Source organism: Sciurus carolinensis, chromosome 7 (genome assembly GCF_902686445.1).
Source record: "Sciurus carolinensis chromosome 7, mSciCar1.2, whole genome shotgun sequence".
In the NCBI taxonomy this organism is placed as follows: Eukaryota; Metazoa; Chordata; class Mammalia; order Rodentia; family Sciuridae; genus Sciurus; species Sciurus carolinensis.
The window spans coordinates 17,435,422-17,462,183 of record NC_062219.1 but is presented as its reverse complement, the minus strand read 5'-3'; the positions used below and the strand labels follow the sequence as shown (position 1 = coordinate 17,462,183).

Genomic DNA, 26,762 nt, shown 5'->3' with positions numbered 1-26,762 from the left:
GGAGTCACAGCAGGACCTGCTTTTGAAATTGTCTTTCAGGTGCCCTTTGGGGGATGCTATGGTGCTGTTTGCATCATTGGGAGGATTCCCTGTAAAAATGAATCTTCAGTGTTAAATGAATTTTCAGTAGGGTGTCAAATTCTGTGATCAGAGGTACAATAGGGAAAAGTCAGGTATTGTCTTAAATTCCTTGGCTTTAAAAATTCATTTAATTTTTACTTTTAGTATAGAGAATGCAAAGAAAACCACCTAGTTACACAAGCTGGGATTGTGCCAAAGTGAAATGGAACATGCAGCTGTCAACTTGCATACCCATCCAGGACCTGCGTAGACCCATTCTTTTCTTACTGAAATATGTGCAAATTAAATATTTCAGTGTGTCTGCATCTGTATATGTGTGTGTGTTCTAAGAGTGAGGATTCCAAGAAGGGACAAATTAGTGTGACTTAAAGTTTTAAAAAATTAGATTTAATGAAGGAAGTAAGAGACGAAATGAATGGCTAAAATTCATATGGGTAAAAAGGAAAGAAAAACACCTCAGGTGGGGAAACAAACTTTTGTAAATTTGACCTAAATTTTTTATGGAATTGGTGTGGAACTTATTTAAAAATATAAAGAGTCTTTTAAAGTATGGTTTTTTTAGACAAACATCTCTTACGTATACATACAGCTTTATGTGACATTATTTATAGAAGTTTAGAATGTATATGTGTGTATGTATAAGCGTGTACACACATACACAGAGAGAGAGAGAGAGAGAGAGAGAGGGTTAGTTTAAATTCTTTCCTACTTTGTCCCATAGCAATATTGGTTATTTATTATGATAACTAAAACAAAACTTTTAATAACCTGTAATGATCCTCAAACCTCACTCCTGCCACTGATTGAAGGTCTTTTTCAGAGTCTGCACTTGATTAAATTGCTGATGTCAGGCAGGCACAATGGGTGGCACGGGCAGGCCTGAGTGCTGAGGAGTCTGGCCAGCCCTGGGCTCTGGAGAAAACCTGTTTTACCCCTCCAGTTGCTAGTTGTCCCATCCTGGAAACGTGCTTCGTCCTCTCTGAGGATTGGCTTCCTCATCTCCAGTTTGAGAACACCATAGCTTCCTGCAGATTGCGTGAGAGAGCCACATCTGATGAACTGCCTACTGCTTAAAAAAGCAAGTACTCCCTGCTTACAAATTCATTTTCCACAGCTTCATATTTCTATTAACTGGTGTCATTTGATTTTTGATTTCCAATTTTCATCATCACAGTTTAATTAGCATATTCAATTTCTCATTATTTATAAACCCTCCTTTATTATTTTTATAATCTTCACAAGTTATTTTTGCTCCAGTGCCTCTTTGCATGAAATATATTTGTTCCATTGCTGAGTGGCTTCTTCAATTATTCAGTTACCTATAAAAACTTTCTTATACCCTTCTCTAACTTTTGCAAAGCATGACTTGTACCTTTTTATAGATAAGTAATGACTTTGTTTTATTCTGGAATGTTCAAGGCTTCTAGATCAATCAGAGCCTTTTTCTCATTGCTTTGTCTGTGGCTCCTTTTGGAAGACTTTGGCTGTGAAATCATCACCAAGAATCCTTCCAGACTCCTGGGTGTGGTTCTAAATTCAGTTCTTCTGTCCTGAAATTAGACCATTGCATATACATGTAATGCCAATTCCCACCACTGCAGTGAGCATAAACCTTGACGTGCTTGTTATTCAGGATAGAGAAAATACCTATGTTATTTGTCTGGTAGGTATTCATTCCTGAAAGAATACTCATTTTTGCGTAAACTGACTTTTTCTTTTTCTTTGCTTCAACATATGTATATGTAATTTCATTTGTCAGATTCTGTGCTAAAAAGGTCATATCCACATTAAAACTTCTCCATATCAACAGTATTCTTACTCTTGATATCATTCACAAGTGTGATTGAAATCTACATGATAAGGAAGGTGATTTTATAAAGGTGAACTGTTTCCTTGTTGCCATAGAAGATCTTCAGGAAGTCCAGAATCAGAATTGGAAGGAAGGTTGGGAGGATACCTGAGCCTCCTCCATGTCTCAGCAGGAGCTGCTCCGTCCTGGCCTTGTCACTTACATTAAGAGGTCACTCTTCAAGCTGAAAGCCCTATCTTCTGATGAGCCATGATAATTATTTTTGGTAGGCATAGATTCATTCGAATGTTTCCTGCTGTTGGAGAAACTTTTTTTAAAAAAATTAAGAAGCATCTTATTAAGAAGCATTTTCCAACAAGCAAGCTGATATTAAGTTGACTTGGACATATTTGAAATTTACAAGCATGGTTTCTCCATTACTGCTCTGAAAACCAGGAAACTCACTGTTTGGATGCATGATGAGCTCCAATTTTTTTCAGCAGAGCATGTGTTGGTTTTTGCTTCAAGCCCTGTTCCTATATCTGCCCTCAGATCCAGTCCTTTAGTGATTCAAAAGTATGGGACGCAGTGCAACTTAAAAACCATTAATATTTCCTGGGCGATGATGAATTCAAGGCAGCCAGGCTTTTAGGAAGGATTTCTCGTGCTGTGTGTGAGCAAGCACACTTCCCCAACTCATTATGTTGAAAGGCAGGATTAAGACTTTGCTGGAGAAGAAACTGATCCACTAAGTGCTAAAGAATATTTATGACCCACAGTACACTTTATCTTACAGAATAATAACACAAGTGTAGGAATACCCAAATCCTGCCAGGCTTTGAAAAATTGCATTGCATTCATGCCCAGGTATCACCTCTCATCATAAATCCTGAAAAATGTGGGGGAAGACTATGACAGGCCATTCGAGGGCATAATGAGGGAAGCATCTTTCAGCGCTGGTCTGATGTTTATGTATGTGCTGGAAGAGGTTTAATTTAATGCACCATGTTTTATAATTGGCTCTATTTTAGATATAATTGCAAGATCTACACTTTATTATATGTATGCCCAGCAGTTTATCAGTAATAATTTTTATGCCCTCAGCCCTAAGGACTGACTTTTCTTCTTCCTGCTGTACCTATTGGGAAACTGTAACACAGGCGCTCCAAGACCTTGCTCAAGGTCACATGCAGTTAAGAGGATCAATACCTTGGACTGTTCGCTGCGACACACATTCTTTCTCCTGCATTCTTTACTTTAGACCTTCAGCTCATCTTTGGCAAGGAGTTTCTGATTTTTAAGTGCCTATTTGGTGGACCTTCCTGCAGTGTTTTGGTCTTGTTTCTTTCTGGGGGTGGGGGATGTGCATGCAGAGCAACATAGAGGTAGAAGATTCCACTTTTATCATCCATATTATAGTTCAATGAACCATAACACCTCCCTTAACCTTAATCAGTCTGGCACCAAAGAGAACAAGAGAGATAACAGGAAAAGAAGAGATTATGAATTTATTGAAAGCTACTCTCTATGATAGAGACTGTCAGGCTCACATGTTAGATTGCTAGTTAATTTTGTGAGGATTACTGTTCTGAATGGCTTCGGTAATTTCCGCTGCTCTATTACAAGTCCTTTTTTACATTTGAAGACTCTTGAAGGAGGAACTTTGATCTGTTCCTTGTGTCCTTGAAAGTTTGTGAGAAGGTGACTCTCAGATGGGCTAGTTCTGTCTGAACCACGCCGTCTGTATAAGACCGACTTGGCCATGAACTCATTTCGTCCACAAGCTTTCTCCGTCTGCATCAGCATTCATGAGCAACACTTCCAACTGCTCATTCATGTGCATATCATTTTAGTGCAGTTTAGTTGAAACATCCAGTAGAATGTTCCTTCCTACTCATTTCCCTAAAGCATGAGAAGAATTGGCAAGCGACGAGTCATTTCTCTGTCAAACCTACCACTGATGCACTTAGAACAGAAAGACACAGATTCTTATTAACAATGGCCGCAGGTCACGACCCAGGCACCAGCCAAGCAGGAGAGAGAGCTGGAAACACAAAAGCTTTTTTATCCATTTAAAAATGTTTTCTTTGACATGAACCATCAAGCGAGTTGTGATCCATCACCCAGCAAGGACTTCCTCATTCATAGAAAGTCACCAGTACCCACTGATAGGTTACCCTGCTTAGTCCCCAAGGAAGTCTTCCAAATGGATTGTGGTTCAGCCTTCCTATTTCTTCACAGTGGGGGTGTTTACACACTCACCAGGCACCATCCAGTCTACAAGACTCTGCTGAGCAAAGAGCACTGAGAGGGGTGGAGAGTGAGTCCCGGATCTGAAGTCCAAGTCCAGCTCTTAGGCCACCCAGCCATGCGACCTTGGCTCAGCTCCCTCCCTTATGAAGGAGAGGAGCCAGTCTGCCCCACTGACCCCAGGGCTGATGGGAGGGACTGCTCATCAGCATGAGGGCTCCATGCTCACCTCCGCTCCTACTGGGTGTGCCTGGAGTCCCTGGCACTTTCTGCCTCTTAATTGAGACGACATTTTCTGATCATGGTTTCAAAGCCCCCAGGACATCCTTAACCCTGATTTGACAAAGTGCAGTCCCACAGCTATGCCGATGCCCTGTCCACATCCAGTGTGTCCACACCCTGCAGGTGCCCCTGCCCCTTTCTTGTGGTCGTCACCCCTCTTTTCTCTCAGACACATCCCAGGGGGCTCCCATTTCTCAGAACCGTGCCAGACTCCATTTCAGAGGTGCATTTCTTCCAGCCTCCTCTTTGGTTCTCGTGGTGGCTGCTTTTCTCCTGGCCCGGGGCCTCCAATACAGGCTACCCCTGTCTCCTGAGATGCTCCTCCCCCCTCCCTCCCTCCATCTCTTCCCCTGTGGTTCTTCTCACACCATCCTGGATTTTACTTACTAGACTCAGCACAGTCATACTTTGCATTTATCGTTTCCTGTCTGCCTTCCCCTTTTCATTGCAAATGTCCCGGGGACAGTTCCATGGGCTGGATGTTTGTTTCCCCCTAATACCATATGTTAAAGCCCTAACCCCCAACGTGACGGCATTTGGAGGTGGGCCCTCTCCGAGGTGATGAGGTTTAGATGAAGTCTTGTGAGTCGGGACCCCATGATGGGATTAGTGTTTGTATAAGAAGGAGAAGACAGATGAGAGGTCTCTTTCTCTGCCTTGGGAGGACACAGCTAGTAGGTGGCATCTACAAACCAGAAGGAGGGTCCTTACTAGAACTGGATCATTCAGGCACCCAGCTCCAGAGCAATGGGAAGTAAATGTTGTGTTTAGACCATCTCATCTGTGATGACTTCTTACAACAGCCCCAGTTAGGATCCAGCACAGTGCCCGGCTTGGAGCAGACCCAATGAGTGTTTGATGGGGACACGGGCTGTGCTGACTCTGAGCCCACCCACCACGCCCCCCACTGTCCTAGATTCTTAGCATTTCACTCACTTTTCCACACAAGGCCTGATCTCACGTGTGTTTGGTTCCTTTACTCAAGTTGATATTTGTAAGCGATTCTTCTTTTCAACAAACTTGCTAAAACTTGAATGTCTAAAGTAGAAGTTAAGAACTCCCTGAAGCCACGTTCCAAGTGATAGAGTGTTCTCTTTGGGAATTGTCTTTAGTGTTAAAAGCATGTACTTTAAAATTTTTCTCAATGATGTATTTTTATCCTTAGAGAAAAATTTGGTTATGTAAGAAAAGCTCAGTCATTCCAATTCAGTTTGGAGAATAAGCTAGGTGATCAAATTTAAAAAATTTGACCACTTAGGGTCAAAAGTGGCACACAGTGTCATTCATGTTCTGGGGTGAGTGCCTGGCTCTGTTCTGAACCTCACTGTCAGCTGGGCTTGCATCTTAGTCTAATTACTTAACGCTTCTTTGCTTCAGTTATTTGCTCAGTAATTTGAGGGGCTGAACTATATGATATTTATGGTTATTTTCCTGCTCTGAAATCACAACATGTGTGTGTGTGCGTGCACGCACATGCGTGTGTGCAAGGCAGGTGACCGTAGTGGCTGTCAGCAAAGCCAGAGAGCAATCCCAGTCTTGGAACAAAGGCAGTTTCACTGGACTCCAGTGCTTTTCCAAATACTCTCCTTGTAGATGTTCTGTATGTTTGTTAAGGAGAGCAGTGTATCAGAACTTTTCAAACCATGGAATACTTAGAAAATAAGATTTTATGGTAAACTGGTGGGGATGGGGGTGTCCATATGAAGCTTGATGAAAACATTGCATTTCTTTTGATTATAACATTATCAGGAAAACAAAATTCAAAATATTAGGAAAGATTAAATGTTGAGATTGCGGAAAATTCCAAGTAAAATAAAATAACCGAAATGTGTAGTTGAAAGTGGTGGCCTGTTTTCAGACTTCAAACTTGAAATGCTCATTCAGTTCCTCAGTGAGCCTTTTGGGTGAATATTTCTATAAAGTTTTGAGAACCACCATTGACAAGAAATTTTGTTCCTTTAAGGAGATGACAGAAAAACAGAAAAGCATTTTAACAGCTGTGAGAATTTCCTATTGCCTCTGTAACAGATTACCACAGAGCCAGTGACTTAAGGTAATGCAAAATCATTATTTTGCACTTTGTCTGAAATGGGTGTTAATCGGCTCAGATAAGTCATCAGCAGCTGTGTTCCTTCTGGAGACTCTGGGGGAGAATCTGGCTTTGTTACTTTTCAGGGGTCCATAGGCTACCTGCACTGTGACTCCATCCTCCCTCCCTCTGTCTTCAAAGCACATCACTCCAACTCTTACGGAGTGTCTGTCACATCTTGTCAGACTCTGAGCCTCCTGTCTGACTCTTATAAGGACCCAATTACATTGGGCCCACCCAAATAATCCAGGATGATCTCCCCATCTCCAGATTCTTAATGCTTCTGAAAAGTCCTTTTTAGCATGTTCACAGGATCTGGGGATTAGGACAAGGATTGTTTAGGGGAGGGGGTCATTAGTCAGCTGACCACAAGTACGCTTCCACAATTTACATCAGCTGAAGTTATAAAGAACCAGCAGTACTTTCTTTTCTGTGGTTGACAAATGTCAGGTTGAAATTTCTTGCAATAAGGCGATCGTTTTATATCAGATATTTCAAAATAGTGGTGACTGCTGAATGGGACGCACACTTGTAGAACAGCCATCCTGTAGCTAAAGACCCACAGGAGGTAACCAGAGGTCCTGACTTGCTGCTGGGAGATCCATCCCCACTCCTGAATAGCCAGCCCTGAGTACCACACAGGCTCCTTTGAGCCCTAGGATCTTATGTTCTTCAGCAACCCTTTGTCCTGATTGGGTGGTGACATAACCTGACATACATGTGTAGCTGGTGAGGGTTGGCTGCCCCTCAGAGAACCACCATTGATCTCTCTCTATTTAGGCCACCCCTGTGCAACCCCAGAATGATCAGCCTCAAAGACATCTATACCTCAAAACATGCTGTGGTCCCCAGACTGGAATCTCTGAGGGAGGCAGGAAGCGAAGGGGTATGGAAATAGCATTGGGTCAGGCTGCAGGATCAAGTGCGTGAGTACCTGCTGATTTCTGTCCCGCCGTGTGCAGATCCCTTTTCCTCCGGCTTCCTCTGTTGTAAAAGGGGATCCTCCTTCTAGGGGTGTCCCAGGAGTTGAAGGGGGTGAGGTCTATAGAGTGTTTGCCCAGTGCTTCAAATAGCAGAGGACATGCCGTGGGTGATGGCAAGGAGCGTGCGGGGGTTTTCAGGCTTGTCCCCCCAACCCCTGGCCCTGTTAGGATAGTTTCTTACTCGGCTTCACCCCATCTGCCATGTGCTTATTAGGGAGGTGTGATTGCAGTCAACACAACGGAAAGTGTTGCCTCTCATGACAGCCACATGGAGTCTAGGACCTGATAAAAGAGGAGGACTCATCCGGCTGCTGGGTAGAGGTGGGGTGTGCAGGCCTGGGGCTGCTGTAGGGGGATCAGTTGACTGTAGTAATTACCTTGGGGTAAGAACCTAATGGAAGGAAACAGAAACCAAAGTGATTCCATCTCTCATTGGTAGCCCAGTTCTGCCTGCCTAAGATCTTACTGTTCGATTACAATGAATTCCTGAGCTAACTTGGAAATAATATGTGTTATACTTAGGTTGTTATTATAGCAGTAGTGCACTGATCATTTGATTCCTAAAGTAATTTCCTTCTATAAATTTACCTTTGACGTCTCAAGTGTTTATTCAGATTTAATGAAAAGAAGTGATATGTTATAAAACAAGCCAGCGTTTTTGAGCTGGAAATAAAAGGGATGAGCATTAAATTGCTTTTAAGTTTAATTAGGAATGGGCACCACTTTCTAAACCATAATTGATAGCAGTTTAATTTTGATATGATTTTTCAGTGTCGGGAATGCTTGTTTTTCACATTTAAGATCAAGAAAGTTTTTTCAGGATATCATTGCCTTTGTTAATTGACTGGGTAAGCATGTGAGATTTTTTTTTAAAAGACATTTTTGTGAAACTGTTTAAATAGCCATAGTTAATAAAGCTATTTGTTTTAATTCAGTGGAAGATAATTTCATTAGAGCTTAAATAAAGCTGTGCAAGCAACTCTCCTCCATATAGTGTTTTTGCGGGCTGCATTAAATTTTAAGAAATGGAGCTACTGGAGACTTTCATTCTGTACACAGACATTTCATTGTTAACAAGGGCTGATGTGTGCGGACAGCTACCTCTCAGAGAAATGCTACCCATGGTTAGTGGTGGGAAGTGTGGCATTAGCTTAGCTTTTTGGCAAGTACAAAGCTGGGGGCGCTGCCTGCCTCCACAGTGACTCCTTCATTGATGGTGTCTTATCAGAGCCTGGCTCCAGGGGGGACATGTAGCCCCATGGGATAGTGTGCTAGGTAACCAGAATCCTGTGTGAGATGGCTTGTCCTGAATTTCAGAAAATAGGAAAGGATTTCAATCACTTATGATTTTGATTTTAAAAGGATTCATAAAAGAAAGACTTTGAAAAGAATTGCTTGTGTTTCATGAAAATTGACACAGGGTAGAGGCGGCTTTTTTGACATTGACACTAATGCATATTATGGTTTCTATAAGGGGAATGAGAATAAAACATTTTTATTCTTTAGGGACCAATTCAGGCAGAAATAGATCTGCTAATGCAAGACTTCAGAGTCAAGAATAAATTATATCCCCTGAGGTTCTGGAAGTTCATTTGCACAGGCTAAAGGTAGATCAAATAATTTGGAAAAAAAAAATTCATATGTTTTAGGAGACGTAGCGAGATAATATTGGAAAGTTATAGAAAATGTTAAAAATTATTTTATACTAACATTCATCCTTTATAATGTAAACTGTCTCTCTGACCTCAGGTCTTCATTTGTTTTTCTAACTTTAAATACAATCATAAAATTCAATGTAACAGATAAGATGGGGTAACATGTAAGATTGAACTAGCAACCATTCAGTGATTATTTACCCCATGCCAGAAAGGCACTGTGCCGTGCTTTAAACACCTAACAGACATAATTTCACATTTAATGTTAAATATACGTTTACAATGAATGGATTTAATTTTCCTAACAGTCCTATGACTACATGTCCTTTTGTGACAAATGGGATCAGTAGCCTCTGGGAGACTAAGGTCTGAGCTCTGAACCCAGTCCTTTGATTCTGGAGCCTGTAGCTTTCACTTCTGTGACTGGGGCTACTGTTCCGTGTCACCATCGGTTCTGTTGGTGAATCTTCCTTTGTCCATTCAGGGATTCTCCTGGGGCTCCTTTCTGCCCTCCCTCTAACACCAGAATGATGGTTGATATTTACACTGCACAGCACCCTCACCGCTGTGTTCAGGAATCCTCCTTTGGGTCATTGGTTCTAGCAGTTTCTTCTTCATATGGTTTTGCTGGTCTCTATTGGGTTCATGAAGGTAAGGCCTCACCTTTTCTCCCTCCCAGGCCCACCTCCTGGAAAGAGAAGATGCCTCTTTGAGCTGGGACCAGAGAGTGTCTTTGCTTCAGATTTTCCAGGAGCCTTTTACTTTCAGACCCTGTGGGCACACACACTTTATGGGATCATGTATGAGTGTTTCTGGGACTGAAGAAACAAATGTTGTTCTGTTTCTTACCTTGTGGGGTAAACCCCAGGCGATGGAGGATTGTGTACCTACCCTCTTGTTTGGCCCCATAAAGCCAAAGCTTCAACAGAACAATACATGGATTCCAGGAAACTTAGTTTCTGAAACTATAAGCTCTGTAGATTATTCTTAAGACTTTTAGAGCCCTGGAAAGGTTTAGGAGATCCACGTGGCTTAAGGGGTAAGCTCTATGCCTGGAGGTGTCCTTTGCCAGTGCCCTCCCAGGCAGCCAGCAGCCAGCTTGGCACTTTCCAACTTCCTTACACCCTGGAGCGGGTGCTCAGCAGAACTGCTGGGTCAGCCTCCCCTGTCACCAGGAGTTCTGATCATCTGTGCTCCATTGGCTTTGTCCTATGGTGTGACCCTAGTGTAGAAATCTCCCACCACGAATGATGGAGGTGACCCCTACTTAAGATGAGCCTGGATGAGATACGTTATTTTTACTTCTGGAAAATTGGATTTGCCCTGAGTTATGAAGTGCATTCATTTGTGTTCAGAGCTCAGTGGTTCTCCACTCTGGCTAGACATTAGAATTACCTGAGGAACTTTTAAAAAAACACCAAGTGCCTGGACCTTATCCCAGCATAATTAAATCGGAATAGCTAAGGCTGGGGCCTGGTGTTGACATTTCTCAAAACCATTGCAGGCAAGTGGAATGTGCAGCAAGGGATAAAAACCCTGGTAGGAAATGGAGAGGTCGTGGAGACAGCTTCTGTGTGCTGCTGCTGTTATTCCTAGGAACACAATCAGCGCTGCTAGTAACACGTATTAGGTGCTTATTGTGTGCAGGAATTGTTCTGAGCATTTTTCACAGAATGAAATTAACCTCATGTGTTTCTTACAATGAACTATGAACTTATCTCTGTTTACAGATGTGTACATGCACATCTGGAGAGGAGGTACAGTGGTGTGGTCCAAGTACAGCACATTTCTTGAAGCATTCTCTGCTATAAAAGTAACTTGTGCCGGGTGTAGTGGCGCATGCGTGCAATCCCAGTGGCTGGGGAGGCTGAAGCAGGAGGATGGTAAGTTCAAAGCCAGCCTCAGCAACTTAGCAAGGCACTAAGTAACTTAGCAAGATCCTGTCTCTAAGTAAAATATAAAAAGGGCTGTGGGTATGGCTCAGTGGGTAAGTGCCCATGGATTCAATCCCTTGTACCTGAAAGGAAAAAAAAAAAAAAAAAAAAAAGTCAATGTGTACCCAGTTCAGGTATCCAACTGATTTTTCACATTCTTTGTCCTGTCATGTAAGATTTAGATTGTTCTTTTATGGTTAGCCTGCTTTGGTTCTGCCAAAGGAGACCTGGGTAAAATATAATAAAGAGTCAAAAATCTTCAGAGTCCAAGGCACAAATCCTGGCCTCCTAATTCCTAGTATCAGACTTCACATGAGTTTCCTTGAATACATTTTTGCTAAGAATACTTTGTAAGGTGGTTGAAGTAGGGAGACCTTGATAACAAGTGAAGATGCTCAGGGAAACTACTGAGCCCCCAAGCTGTAACTCCCATGTACTTGCATTTAGCACCTTTGCATGTTTACAAATGATTTTTCATGTTCTGTTTACAGCCTCCCTGAGAGGTCTTCATCATGGAGGACGAGTGTGGGATTTGGGTTGTGTTATAATTTCACTGGTTTCAAAGCCTGAGATCACTTACCCTCTAATCAGGGCATTTTAAGAGCGTGGTTCAACCACGAGTGTGCTGTCAGTTTTGATGTAGAGTTCTGTGTTAACTTGTGTGTAGGCATATAACCAGCACCATCATCAGGGTACCCAACAGCAATGGGGAGGTCCCAGTGCTGGCATGTGGCTTCTAATCAGAAGCCACCGCCTGTCTCCTCCTCTACCTACTCGAATAGCCTGAATCAGCTTAAATTCCTGTAAGAAGCTCAGCTCCATGCCAGCCCTCACTAGTAATTTCTTAGAAGTGAGAAGACAGAAATCAGAACTCCGAAGGCACATGTTACTTTCTGGAAAGAAATATAAAGATGTGCTCCTCCAGGCCATTGAAAATAAGAACACACCCCTGCGATCCTGGGCTGAACTGCACTGCCGAGGGTGGACATACGCAGGCCTGTGGAGATGGTGCCAGGAGAGAGCTGGCCCCTGCCCCAGCCCCAGACCCTCATCAGCTCTCCTCCACCACTTCTTCCCTTCCCACAGTTCAGAGCCTGAGCGCCACACCCAGAGGACATGGTCTCACCTTCCTGTCCTGCAAATCAACACTCCAAAGAATCCTGTGCAAGGCAAACCAGCCCAAGCTGCTTTGAAGCCTGGGAGCCTATTCAGGGCAGCACAGTTTGATAACAGCTCATCCTTTGATCTCTGGAGTGAACAAGTTACTGACTTCAATTTCAAAAATTCTGGCAGTTTTGTTGACTTTGCCCCATGAAAGCTTAAGTTCCTAGAATGAAAAACTCAGCTCAAATATCAAGTAATACAGTTACACCTTAGGAGAGGAGAAGCTTGCGTCCCTGGCCTCAGAAACACTTGTCTCCCTTTCAGAACCTCTGTTGCCAGTGAGAGGCATTTACTGGCTCTGCAGGGACATAACTATTGATCTGCTGGACAGATTGCAGGGCTTACGGTCCAAGTGCCAATACTGGTGAGCCCCGTTCCTTCCTGTGTGCAGAGAACAGTGTTAAGCAGGGCTGATTCATTTCTGGGTCATGATATCTAATGATGAAAGTCCTCTATAGTGAAGAGAGGGAGGGAGAGCTAAGAAAATAATGAATTATCTTAATATCTTCAATTAAGATATGATCAAGGCCTATCAGTAGTAGTCATACTATTCGGGTCTGAATTCTGCTGTGTTCTTTGCTGGCTGTGTGGCCCCGGGTGAGATGCTTTTAACATATATCGCCTCGTGGAATTCTTGTGAGGAGTGGGTGAAACAATTTCCTTTAACTTGCCCTGGAAATTGAACTCAGGGGCACTTTACCACTGAGCTACATCTCCAGCCCTTTTTATCTTTTATTTTGAGAGAGTGTCTTGCTAAGTTGCTGAGGTTCTCACTAAATTTGCTGATACTGGCCTTGAACTTGCGATCTTCCTGCCCCAGTCTCTGGATTCGCTGGGATTACAGGTGTGCACCACTGTGCCTGGCTTAGGTAAAACAATCTTTACAAAGTACCTGGTAAATAGTAAGCACTCAGGAAAGGCTAGCGTACGCTTCAGTAGCAATGATAAGAATTTCATTTCTCATTCTAGGTCCTGTATAGCAGGAGGTGCTCTGTAAATTGTGACTGAATAGATGAGAGGGTGCTTAGTGAGGAGGTTAGGAAAACTGGTCAATGACAGCAGAGCCCTCACCTGCTCTGCCAAGGTTTAGCATCTTTGTCAGGCTCATTGGTACATCTCGATTTTGAGGTATGTTTAACTCTGCCTAATACATATTGCTTGTCAACCCAAAGAAATCATTTAGTGTAGAATCACTAAATCTTAAGTCAAAACCCTTACAAAAAAAGACATTGAATACAAAAGGGATATCACTGACCATTTTGCTGTGATACTGTTTTCTTTTAAAAAAATATTTTAGTTGTAGATGGATATAATATCATTATTTATTTTTTATGTGGTGCTGAGAATCAAACCCAGTGCCTCACACATGCTAGGCAAGTGCTCTTACCACTGAGCCATGACCCCAGCCCAATAACACAGTTTTCTTAGTTGCAATTTTTCCCATATGTAAAACTGACAAAGATTTAGCTGTATATTCAGTCCAAAGGTGGTGCAGTAGGACCCAGACCTACACCAATGGTGTCAGTTTTGCTTATAAATGAAAGGAGTAAGATGGGAGGCTCACGTTCAGGCTGTGTAGAGTAGAGGTTTTACAAACTGGACATTGTGATTCCATGGAGGTTGGAGAATCACAATCACAATGCAAACTTCTGTCTCGGGCTTACTTTGTCTCTGGTCCTGGGTTCAATGCTACATGTGCATTATTTATTTAATCCTGCACCATATCTATGAGCTCTGGTCCTGGGTTCAATGCTACATGTGCATTATTTTATTTAATCCTGCACCATATCTATGAGCTGGGTGCCATCATTATCTTCAGTTACCCAAGAAGAAATAGATAGAGGATAGGAAATGACTCAGTGTCATTCAATTGTCATGGCGTTGAGTTGTAAGGGATGGATTTTGAGGCAGACTGTGCCCGTGTCTTCCCCTCCAAGATGGCGCTTTCCTACCACACTCCATGCTTAGTATTTCTGTTCACTTGTTGATAACATTGCAAACCATATGACTAACGAATAGCTAAGGCTAACGTACAGGTAAGATTTCACATGGCTAAGACATCTAGTACGGAGAGTGAATTAAGCTAATATTTCATTCATTAAGCAAATTCTGACTAACTTCCATCTTCTTGCAGGCTCTGTTCTAGGAGCTGTAGCACTGAGCATGTCAGACAAGTCCCTGTCCTCAGGGAACTTGTACTCTGGTCTGGTTAGAAGAGACAGGCGATAAGGTATTAAGTAACGAGTGTGCTATTCTAAAATGGGGCTATTCAGAGAGGGCATCTAGAGGGAAGTGACACTGAATTGAGCCTGAATGAAAGGGGTGGAGAAGAGCTTTCCTAGGGCCAGTTCAAAAGGCCCCTAGTTGATAGCAGCTTGGTGTGTTCTGGAGCAGAGAGAAGGCAGTGGTGGCTGATGGCGGTGGGAGGCAGGGCCTGGGTCATATACGCATCCCAGAGCATGGTGAAGGTGTGAGAAACAGATTTTTTTTTAGCAGATCACTGATGTGATTTCAGTGATAGACTTAAAAGAGCTTTCTTGTTGCTGTTTGAGTAGAGGAAGAAACTAGGGATAAATAAAGAAACACAGGAACTCTACTGGATGACTCAGAGAAGTGGTTAGATCTGAGTAATAACTTGAGGGCCAAGCCAGCAGGACCTGTGACTGGGTGCATCAGTATGGGGTAGGGGAAAGAGATGGATCAAGGGTCAAGTATGACTCTTGGACTTTAGCCTGAAAAAAGGGACATGCTTGCAGGAAAAGACATGTTGTACAACCCAATGAGGAAGACAGGAATTTGGGGGATGGGAGCATATGAGGTTTTCTGTTTTGGATGGGTGAAATGTGAGGTGCTTTTAGACCTCCAAGCTAAGGTGCTAAGGTGTAGGGTTGCCTCATCTGGAATTTGAGTTAGTGATCAATCATTTGAATCAATTCCTTTAAGAAGTGTTTAGAAATGTCAGTTCTTATGGAAGCTTCTAGCATTTTAAGAATATTTTGTTTTTGGAGCTCTCTTTGATCCTTGAGATGATACCTGGAGAACATGCTGGAGCATGTTGGGATTTCTCCCATCCCTCTGGGGAAGACACATCCCCATCATAAGCAGATGGGAACTCTCTGCAGTCATATTGGCTAAACTATTGTGAAATATTCTTAAACAGTTCTCTAGATGTCAGCAACCATTTTTATGCACATCCTTTTTATTAGGTGTGATATAGATCTTTCTGCTTATGTATATTCCCCTAGAGTTCAGTGCAGTAATTAAGAGCTAACAAATGGTTAATCACATTCACATTTAAAGATTCCTGAAACAAGCCCAGTCATGAACATGGTGGGGTTTGCATCTTGTCCATTAAAATTGGATCCTGTTATCCCTTTATGATATGCAACTAGTCAGTACGGTTTCTGTGGAAATAAGTGTGTTACAAATCAGAAGACTACAAAGAAGGGCTGCAGGTGACTCAGTGTGGAAAAATATATAAGCCAAACACCTCTTATTTATTATGTTTGGATATATTTCTCCAGTTTTACTGTCCCTGGCTTAAGCTCTACTTCCCCTATTTTTTTCTTCCAGTTTCCTAAGTGACTTTTACTCTTTCTTTTCAAAGCACCTTTCATCCATCCGAACTAGGACATTTATCATACCCCCAGTCTCTTTTCCTCTAAGTAGTCTTGTTTCTTCAGCAGCTTCTACATGTGTTCTAGGAGTAGGTTCCAGTGAAGAAGATTTTCCCGGACGCACAGGAGTCTCCTATTAGACTGATTGCATCATTGGTTTTCCCATGTGATAGTGTCACCAGGTGGTAGCATCTGCAGTGCTCGGGCTGCATGGAAGCCTGAGATGACATTCCTCTAGGTAGGCTTTTCAGATGGGCAGATGCCCAAACACACACTGGAAAAACCAGTCTTCTCTCCTCCCTGAAGTTTAATATTCTAGTAACTATGACTAACTTGCTGAATTTCTCCAGGCCTCTGTTTTCTCCTCTCTAATATGGGGAGAATTCTAACCCATCTCTGATATTTGAATTAGATGAAGGAATTTCTGTAAAGCACTTAACGATGTACCTAATGCTTTAAAAAACAAATTCAGTGAATCTTGATTCCCTTCCAAATTTATTTATTAGGAAACACGAACCACACTGTCAACAAACACACATGCCAGTAGGCAGCTATTAGTGAAGACCAATCAAACTGGACTGAAAAGACAAAGGGAAATTGACAATGTCAAGGCAAACTGGCGAAACAGCAGAGGTGTTCTCAAAGTGTGTTGCCAGGATCAATGGCATCTCCATCACTTGGTTGCTGGTTAGAAATGCAAGTTATCAAAACTACTGAATCAGAACGTTGGGAATGGGACCGAGACATCTGTGTCTTATCAAACCCTGCAGGTAATTATGATGCACACTAAAGTTTGAGAGCCAGTGGTCCAAGGGAAACTCAACAAGCACTGGGCATGAAACATTGGTGGTGCTTGCCTCTGCAGGTGTGTGTTTGTGTGAATACATGTCCACGTGGGTAGAATATTTGTTACTGCCAACACTGGTAACCAAGCACCATAATGAAACCAGCATTTTGAGATGAAGCTTGATTCACTGCTTCTGCTGGCAGAGGAGGTCTGCACAAGCTGCAGGCCTTTGCAGCCAGAAGTGTTGCAGCTCATAATGGCGGGCCACGCTCTCCAGTGTTGTAGACGACCCCGGAAGCTCATCTTCCATTTCTTCTATCAGAGTTCTCGTCTCATGGATTCAAAGGATGAAATCCACACACCAGGATGAGTGAGTGTAAGGGTAGGATTTATTGAAGAAGAGAAATAGGAACAGAATTCTTGCCCTTCAAGAGGGGACCCTACCCAGTGTGCTAGTCTAGGGGCTTATATAGCACTTGGCTGACTGCTCTTGGTCCAAATTTATGCTACTTAGGGTTTGGAAACTACTAATGCCTTTGGTCAGTTCTTGAGTCTGAACTTTCATTCAAGTCTGCCCCACTTTCATTTCCTCATGGTGGATCAGGAAGCAGGAGGTTGAGGTCATCTGATGGGGCTCAGCACTGTGTGGAGTGGGCTTCTGCAGCAGGCACCATACCGTGCCCACGTATGGCTGCTGAAGGGTGACAGGACGGCATGTCTGGGTGCAGGCTCACCTGTATGGTGGGCTCGCCTGTCTGGTGGGCTCCATTCAGCCACAGGCTGTGCTTACCACTCAGGCTCCAACCCACTTGGCTACCACTCCACTGCCACTTCTCGGCAGGGACCAGTAGACGGGCTTCACAACTTGACAGCCGGGAGCCAAGTCACTAATATCAGCAAAACCCAGCCAAACTAATGGATGGATTATCCATTTTCCTTTGGTACTTTTGTCTGAATAGACATATATGAAGTGCTTATTTTCACTGACTTTGTATTAAATTTATTTGGGATTTTAAAAAAAAATGACCCATCAACATTTTTCTCCCTTTTTTTCCCCTAGGAAATTCCACTTACTTGGATGACCATGGACCACCTCCTAGTAAGGTAAGGTCTTTTCCTTTCTCAGTACTTGGAGCTTCTGATTTTAATAGCTCCTGGACCCCTAATAACACCAACCAGATGCCTCCTAGTCCCGGAGCATTTGCAAGAAGATAGTAGATGATGAATGTCAATTTAATCAACCTCTAATGCAGAGGAAGGAGACAAGCATGAAGATAGCCAAGTGACATGGGAGGGAGAGCCATTACTCCATTACTCGGAGAGCTGGAACTGCCCAGACACTGGAGCCACCAGCTCACATCAGACCTTAACCAGCTTCTCCTGTTGGCCCTCACCTCATTTGCCCCAGGTGGCTCACGAATTTCTTTACAACCTGACCTCCCAAACCTTGGATCCTGGTGCCGACTCACCTCAGTCCCATTCTCCGTGGCCTGCCTGAAATGGGACTGAGTCTGAACTGCCCTAGTCTGAGCCTCCCTGGCCTGGCCTGGCCTGCATGCCCACTTCGGTTATTTCTACAAGCAATTCTATTTGACATTTAAGGGTCAGAACAGTTCTTTAATGTATTTTCCCCACTATTCTCTATTTTCTTGAGCTTCATGGAAACCAAATGCCAATCTATTACAAGATAAGAACAACAAAGTAATCGTTGTATATAAGAAAATCTTTATAATACAATATTCTCTCCTTTTTTCTAAACTTACATCCTTTGTACTTTCTTGATGTCGCTTTTATTTTCCTTGTTGGGAATGTTGACAAAAGTTGATCAGTCCTTGGGAGAGGGGGATGCCCTTGACTAAAGTTGGCAACCCTTTATCTGTCAGTCTTGCTTGAAGAATTTTGGGTCTGGCCTGTGAAGCCTAGCTCTCCTAGTCCTTGGTTTTCCTAGTCTTTGAACACTGAAGGAGATGCCTACAAAGTACAGTGATAGGTTCATGATGAGAAAACAGTGAACCACCAAGCTTGGAGGCTTTGTGTATTTGAAACCAACACACTTACAAGCATGGGCTTTGGAAAAAGATATTTCTGAATGCAGCACGGGCTCCGTCACTTTCTAGCTACATGGCATTCTCCTTGGCCTGCCTGGGATGGCATACTCTGCCCAAGACCCAGCCAGCACCCTCCCAAGGCTGCCCTGGCTCAATATTTGAGCCTCAGTTTTCTCAAGCACAGAGTAGGACTGAATATACTACCCATGGCAGGACATCAAAAAGGATTGGAAGAGCTGATATATGAGGAGCACTCAGCACTGACATGTAATAAACAGTAAATCAGCAGTAGCTCGTGCTTATGTGACTGGGGTGATGGTGAATTGTAGAGTAGTGTTTACCAAATTCGTGAATGGCCCTACCATTGACCTACTGCATGCTTATTGAGTGCTTATGATGCTAGAGTCCCTAGAAATATAAGAAGCAAGAACAATAAAAATAGCTCCTCTTCTGTAGGAGCAAAAGCGTATTGAGGACGGTGGGCCACTGGAGAGTAAGCTCTACGTCTAGTGTGCATCCTCACATCCTGGCATCAGCCTCAACACACAGAGGAACAGCGTGGCTCTTCGTCGAATTTCATTGAACTGGATGGTGGAATCCAGAGCTGGAATCTGAATAGGTTTCCTGGTGCCTGTTCCAAGTTTTCCCACACCCGGCCAGTACTCTCCAACTTGAGCTTGCATCAGAATCACCTGGAGGCTTATTAAAATTCAGATCACTGGGCGCCACTCCCAGAGTGTCTGAGTCAGGCAGGATCTGGGAATTGGCATTTCTGACAGGCTCCCAGGTGAGGCTGATGGCTGTGGGTCAGGAGGCTTCATTTGAGAACTGCTGCCCTAAAGGCCATGAATAGAAAGGAAACCACTGCCCTGGACATTTTCTCTGTTGACTTCACTGTTATTAACACAGAAGGAGTGACATGGCTTATTATGTAAAGTTTATTTATTAACATAATGACGACTCCCGATTATTAAGTTTCCTTATAGTGAAGCATATTTCCTTTAGTCAATAACCAGCCTAGGAGGGGAAGATGGGATTAGCTGGCTATGCCTAGGGAGACATCCTTTATGTTTGCTTCATGGCTTGTCAAGATATTACTTGGGGTCCTCGACTTGACAAACAGGATTTTACCTGGTCAGAAAACTCAGGCCCATTTGATATGAACTTGCTTTCTGGAACTTTTTGCTTGCTGGTGACCAGCCTGGACCGTCTCTTCAGGCGGCCTGCTGGCCTTGCTAAAGCTGGGCTGCTGTCCCGCCTGCCCCTCTGCCAGTGTTGTCAGCTTTTGGATTTGTTTGGTCTGCTCGCTCCCCTTCTGCAGCTGAAGTTCCTAATGATCCACAAGAATGATCGCGTTGTATCACATTCTTTTAGACCACTTTCAGAGTAAAACCAGTTTTGTGAACTCTTGTCCAAGCTTGAAAATGGTGAGCATAATCTTTTTTAAACCAGCAGAAGTTTTTTAGAGATTCTTTCCCTATAACTGCTCATTGTCTAGGAGTGGAGTGGCAAAAACACTCCCGACTTTTTAAGCAGAAGCCATACTAAGAATGTAAAAGTGGGTAGGAATAATATTGGTATGTGAACATCTCTTCATCCATGTGTCTGGTTTTTGGCACGATGGGACTGAATCTCAGAAGTGATGAGATCAGACTTTCAGATAAACATCCCTGGAGTGTCCCCTGGGGTGGGGCCTTAGTTATTTAGATCTGCAGACCACTGGCTTATCCAGAGACATGGTGGCATCCAGAGGATAAGGACTCACACATGTCTGGCTTCTGGAGTGGACCCAGCCTGGCAGGGGAAAGTGAGACCCAGGCCAGACCCATATTTTTCATATTTGTTTAGCACTCAGAAATAGCTTTTTGATGCCAAAGACTCAGAGTTGTGCTCTAGATAAAATAAGAGTTTAAAACCCTGAAAATATACTGAGGTTACAGCAAGTTCTCATTTTATTAAAAGTTCGATTTCACAAGTTTCACATTCCACAAGTAATAGCCATTTAGGGAATGGGGTGTGCCACACAGCGTGGACTAGGCTCGGGTCCTCATGCTCCGGTATTTTCATAAGGAAAAAACAAACGCCTCTGATTTTCACTTGTTTTTGAAATCCACTTGGACCTCACAGCTCACCTCTGGGTTTGAGTGACGCTGTTATTGAAAGGTAGATGTTAATGTGTTCTTATGACTACCAGTGTTTACTACCATGGTGCAGCTTAAGGTTGGAGCCCTACTGAGAATGACCGTGGAGATCTCTAGTGAATGAAATAGAAAGATATTCTTGAATGCACACTCAGGTATGAAACACTAGCACTTTTGTAAAATTATATGCATACATGTTCATGTCCATAGAAAAAAATCTGGAAGGCTATAGGGTTTTCTGCAGGTTTGAATTTATTAAAGTAATGCCTGCTCAATCTAGAAATCAGAAAAGTCAGTTTCCTGGTGTAAGAGATTAAAGATTAAAAGATGATGGTGTCCAGAGCCCCCAGAACAGCCTGCTTGCTGAGGGGTTGATGTCTTCCTTGCTTTGCTTCACTTCACCTGGAATGTGGGTACCTGGTGGGAACAGCAGGCATCAGCATGAGAAGTTCAGTTGGCATAAATAAGATGCGGTTATCATTTCACATATGTAAGGGTCCCAAATCTGATAGGTAAGGAGAGCTGTTCTAAGCAACTCGAGGATAATAAAATCACTGTCCATAGCTGATTTATATCTTTTCCTATGTGCCAAGCACTATGCTAAGCACTTTGCATGCAAAATTTACTCCCTATAAAACAGGAAGTAATTTTTTAATCCTTATTTTACAGATGAGGGAACTGGATCTTAGGGAGGGGACTAATTTGCTGAAGGTCATGCACTAAGGATTGGATTTGGGATTCAAGCCCAGAGCTGAGTAGCTCCAGTCTCCATGCTTTTAACCATTTCAAGATGATGAATTAAAGTAGAAATACAATATTTTACTGTATTCTGGAGCTTTACACTTTTAAATAAGAACCTGGTACATAGATTAGTACATATACAAACTTAACCCTCAGTATTCCAGAAAAAAAGTCATTTACCATTTATCTTTTGAAAATCAATTGACTTGTGCTTTATGTGTTTCTTTCCAGTCACCTTCACATATATATCTTGCCTTTGGCATTTTTCTGTTTTCAAACTGCATGTAACGTAAGTTTTGGTGTCCAAATATCACAGAAGGTGACAGAATGCTGTCCCATGTTCATTTAGCAAAACAGGATGAGCCCCATTCTTTTCGCAAAATAGCATTTGATGAGGTCCTTCCTCTCAATTGACTGACTGCGTAAGAACACCGTATTTTCTTTCTGTTCTTGTAAATATGTTGTCCACTCAGTGATTCTTGAATTTGAGAGATTTAATCTAAGATTAAATCATCAAGATGCAGCGCAAGTTTTCACATTCATGATCAGCTTCAACAGCAGCAGCAGCAGCAGACTCTTGAGTGCGGTCTGACTCTTTGCATTCACCTCTAATTCCTCTCTGCCTTGTCAGTTTTCTCCTCTTTGTCATTATAGGTAGGTATAAAAAATTCCAAATTCTGTCTTCAGTGTAAGTTAAAAACAAACTGCAAAGGGGTAAGCAGTAGGGCTCTTGCCTCCCAGGCATGAAATCCTGGAAAAAAAAAAAAAAAAAAAAACATGAAGATGGTATCTCCAGCCTTTGTTTTTATCTTCTGGAAAGATGATGCAATGCTCAAGTCATGCAATAGGAAATGTCAAGGGTGATGTAACAGTGAAACAGTGACAGTTTATTTTACCAGTAAATTGATCCCATGGGCCTACACTATTTACTACAGTAGCTATGAAAGTCATGTAGATATTTATGTTCAAACTAATTAAAGTTTAAAAGATAAAAATTTGAGTTCTCAGTTGCATTAGTCACATTTCCAATTCTCTGTAGCTATGTGTGCCATTGGACAACACAGAAGAGAACGTTTACATCATCTGTAACCATCCTATTGGATGGTAGTATTCTAATATTCTATCTTTCTTCCATTTTTCTATTATTTTAGTATTTTAAAGCACCTGAGAATAATTGATATATAATGGATGGGTAATTATTCCTGAAATAGCACAGTGTTAAAATTAAGAAAAATTAGAATCACTAAGATCTCATTGGATCTTAGATTTTTATTTTAGGGTGGTAATTGAAAGGCAGTATGAGTTTTATTCTCTTTAGTTAACAAAAGTACATTTTCTCTTTTTGTTGGTAGCATGCTAAGAAAGTAAAGTTATAAAATATTAATCCATACAAATAATTAGAACTGCTCAAAAAGCCTAATAAGTTAAAAATTGGATCTAGTGGATCCTGCTGGTATATCTAAGATTAAGGTATGTATTATACCTTTGTACAAGAGGCACTTTGATGTATAAAATCAGACCTATTCTTTTTGTATTTAATGTGCTAGATAGTAATCAAAATTCTATTTTAAAATGTGTTCATTAGAAGAGAGTTTATAATTCATTGTGCTGAGTAAGCATTCTGCAATTGAATGAGAAGTGGTGATAGTAATTCAGTGGTAATTAATTTTATAGCACCTAACAGGGACCAGCAGTAATAGTTGCTTGGTAAGGCTCAGCCCCTCTTACCCACTGCCCAGAAACTAATTTCCCTTTAGTATCAATTATACCTATTTGCCCATGGGATCAGGAAAACTCACAAACAGTTGAAAGTAACCTCTGTCCTCTAACAGTTTATTATCTAATCACATCATAGTGTTGAATGGGATCAAAGGCTCTGAGAGCACAGGGTTCCATGGTGACACATTTTTAGGTCTAAATGGCCCTGTATAGACAATGTCATTCAGTCAAGCATTTACCATGCGCCAAGTTTGTGTCGGGTTCTGTGTTAGGTGCTGGGACCATAAGGCTGTAGAAGTTAGTTACTGCCTGGGAGGAGTTAGAGCCCAGTGGGAAGGATGGACACACAACAGGCCCATACAGTGGGCTGCCGGGTGCTGTCATGAGGATGAACACAGGGTGAATACAGAAGGCTCACTGGACTGTTCTCCAGGAGAGAGTCCTGGAGGCTGAGTAGGAGGAGCTAACTAGGTCAGAGAGGCTGATATAGAGGTGTTTTATTAGTCAGCTTTTTTGCTGCTATAACCAAAAGTCCTGGCAAGAACAATTTTGGAGGAGGAAAAGTTTATTTTGAGGCTCACTGTTTCAGAGGTCTCAGTCACAGATTGCCAGCTCCATTGCTCTGGGTTCAAAGTGTGGGACAGCATTGTGGTAGAAGAGTGTGGGGGAGAAAAGCAACTCAGGATATGACACCAGGAAGCCGAGAGAGAGAAACTCCCCTCATTTTAAACAAAATGTATACCTCAAAGGCACACCCCCAGAGACCCAGCTCCTCCTGCCACACCCTACTGGCCTGCAGGTACCACCATGTTAATCCCCATCAGAGGAGTAATGCACTGATTAGGTTAAGGTGCTCATAACCCAGTCATTTCACCTTTAAGCTTTCTTGTACTGTGTCGCATATGAGCTTTTGGGGGACATATCATATCTGAACCATAAAGGAGGGGATGAGGAAGGGTGGGCCCCAAACCAGGGCTCTAAACTCCTTGCAGGCAGTTCATAGAGATATGAACTAACGTCTGCCTAATGATGGAGCAGGAAAAATCGTATAATAGAAAAGGAGTGATCAGTCACCAATCCACTTTTGAGTGGTGTGTGGATGGAATTGTACCTGCCCCAAGGACACTGAACCACAACTCCAGAACCTATGTACAGGATCTCATTTGGAAAGAGGCTCTTTGCAGATGTGTTAGAGGCAAGGTGAGGTTATACTAGAGTTAGGTGGACCCTAAATCCAACATGACTGATGTCTTTATAAAATGGTGGAATGAGACAGACATCGTTACCCTATGTCCATGTACGATTACATGAATGGTGTGAATCTACATCGTGGACAACCATAGAAAGGAAATGATGTACCCCATTTGTGTACAATGAATCAAAATGCAATCTGTAAAAATAAAAAAATATATATTAACAAAGAAGGAGATTGGGCACAGAGCCAGACACACACAGAGAGAATAACATGATGCTGCCACAAGCCAAGTGACACAGAGGCGTGCTTGCCAGCACCCACCAGAGGCACAGAGGAGGCTGTCCCTCTGAGTCCCCAGGAAGTAGCCAACCCTGGGTACACCTTGATTTCAGACTTCTGACCTCCTAACAATGACAGAATAATTTCTATTATTGTAAGCTGTCAGGGTACAGTATTATGTTACAGCAACCCTAGGAAGAAATGCAGATGGGTTGAGTTAGTATCTTCCATTACTAAGACAGCACAGAGGGTCAGTCCCTGCTTGGCATTATTTGGTTGGGTTTAATAAACATTGAAAGCATCCTGAAAACCTGTCGTTAGGATCATTGAAGAGCATTTTCTCTATTCTCAGCCTCCAGTAGTCAGATTTCCTCCACCTTCCTTCTTCAGTTTTCCTCAGAATTTTCCTGTCTTTAGCTATGTCGTTATTCTCAACATTCCCTCCTTTTTTTCTATTTGAAATCCATCTTACTCTTTAATTACTCTTTTGTATACAAAAATCATCCTTGGTGACATCATATTTCTCTCTGGCCAGGACCTCAGTGACATTCTATTTAGGAGAAAGTTACTGAGGGGAGAGATGTTCTGTTGCCACAGGGTGGGGGCTAGGAGGAAAACAGAGAAAAACATTTACAAAGTCCATGGCCTTTTGGAAAGGATGTCCTTGTTTTTACAGAAATCATCTCAGCCCATTGTTTTACAACTCTACCTCCATGTCCCTAAGAAAGATTTTGGTTTTGGTTTTGGTTTATTTTTCCCTTTCAACAACTCCTTTAAACTTGACAACCCCAACCCCATTAACTGAAAGATTTTTTGAAATGGTTTCTTAAAAAAAAAAAAAAAAAAAAAACAAGAAAAATAAAAAATCCAGGAGTCCCATTTCTTACTTCTAAAGAGTTGAGCCCAAAAATATTATATTTGTAGCAGGTAAATTACTTATGGAAGATATTGAGAGCACAATTACTTTCAAATTGCTGGGCTGTTAACTTGGATGAGGTTTCTGGATCCCCGAATCACATTTCCCTGGGGACAGGATTACTGGGTTTTATGTGCACAGTCTCCTCTGTCGGCACCACTTTTTACTTGGAAGAGTATGACAGAGATTTAAGAGAGTAATGACTTTCTTGTTTTTATCCCCCAAACTTCACAACCTGTTTTTTGAGGATGTAGATGTGGCTGTGCATGGTGTTTTCCTCCTGTCTCTGAGAACCTGCAGGAAGCAAATAAATCTTCATGCAGAATTGGTTCGAGTGTGGGCCATGTCCAGCTTGCTTCCTCTAGGACAAATGTCCCCGAAGCCATGGCTGCTGAAAAGCGGGTGCCCCTGGTTTTATGGCTCCTTTATATCCTGCTCTAGATAGAATCTGCCATGGCAGATTATTGGATTTTCTTTGAAAAACAAACAACAGGGGTTCTTTTTTTATTTTTTCATTTTTACAGACTACATTTTGATTCATTATACACAAATGAGGTACAACTTTTCATTCCTATGGCTGTACATAATGTTGATTCACACCATTCATGTAATCATACATGTACATAGGGTAATGATGTCTGTCTCAGTTCATGGTCTTTCCTTCCCCCACCCCTCCCACCCCATTTCCCTCTACACATTCCAAAGTTCCTCCATTCTTCTCTTACCACCCCACCCCTGGTTATGTATCATCATCCACTTATCAGAGAAAACATTCAGTCTTTGGTTTTTTGGGATTGGCTTATCTCACTTAGCATGACATTCTCCAGCTCCATCCATTTACCTGCAAATGTCATAATATTATTCTTCTTTATGACTGAGTAATATTCCATTGTGTATATATACCACAGTTTCTTTATCCATTCATCTATCGAAGGGCTTATAGGTTGGTTCCACAATCTAGCTATTGTGAATTGAGCAGCTATACACATTGATGTGGCTGTGTTACTGTAGTATGCTGATTTTAAGTCCTTTGAGTATAAACCAAGGAGTGGGATAACTGGTTTAAATGGTGGTTCCATTCCAAGTTTTCTG

The 26,762-nt window shown here is 42.3% G+C and overlaps 1 protein-coding gene across 1 annotated transcript in view; it reads left to right on the top strand.

Annotated features, from left to right (window-relative positions):
• Ust (uronyl 2-sulfotransferase) overlaps positions 1 to 26,762 on the top strand; it is a 268,302-nt gene that overhangs the window by 91,379 nt on the left and 150,161 nt on the right. Inside the window, exon 2 of the mRNA XM_047558190.1 lies at positions 17,692 to 17,735. Within this exon, the coding sequence (XP_047414146.1) occupies positions 17,692 to 17,735 (44 nt within the window). The remainder of the gene's footprint in view (positions 1 to 17,691; positions 17,736 to 26,762) is intronic.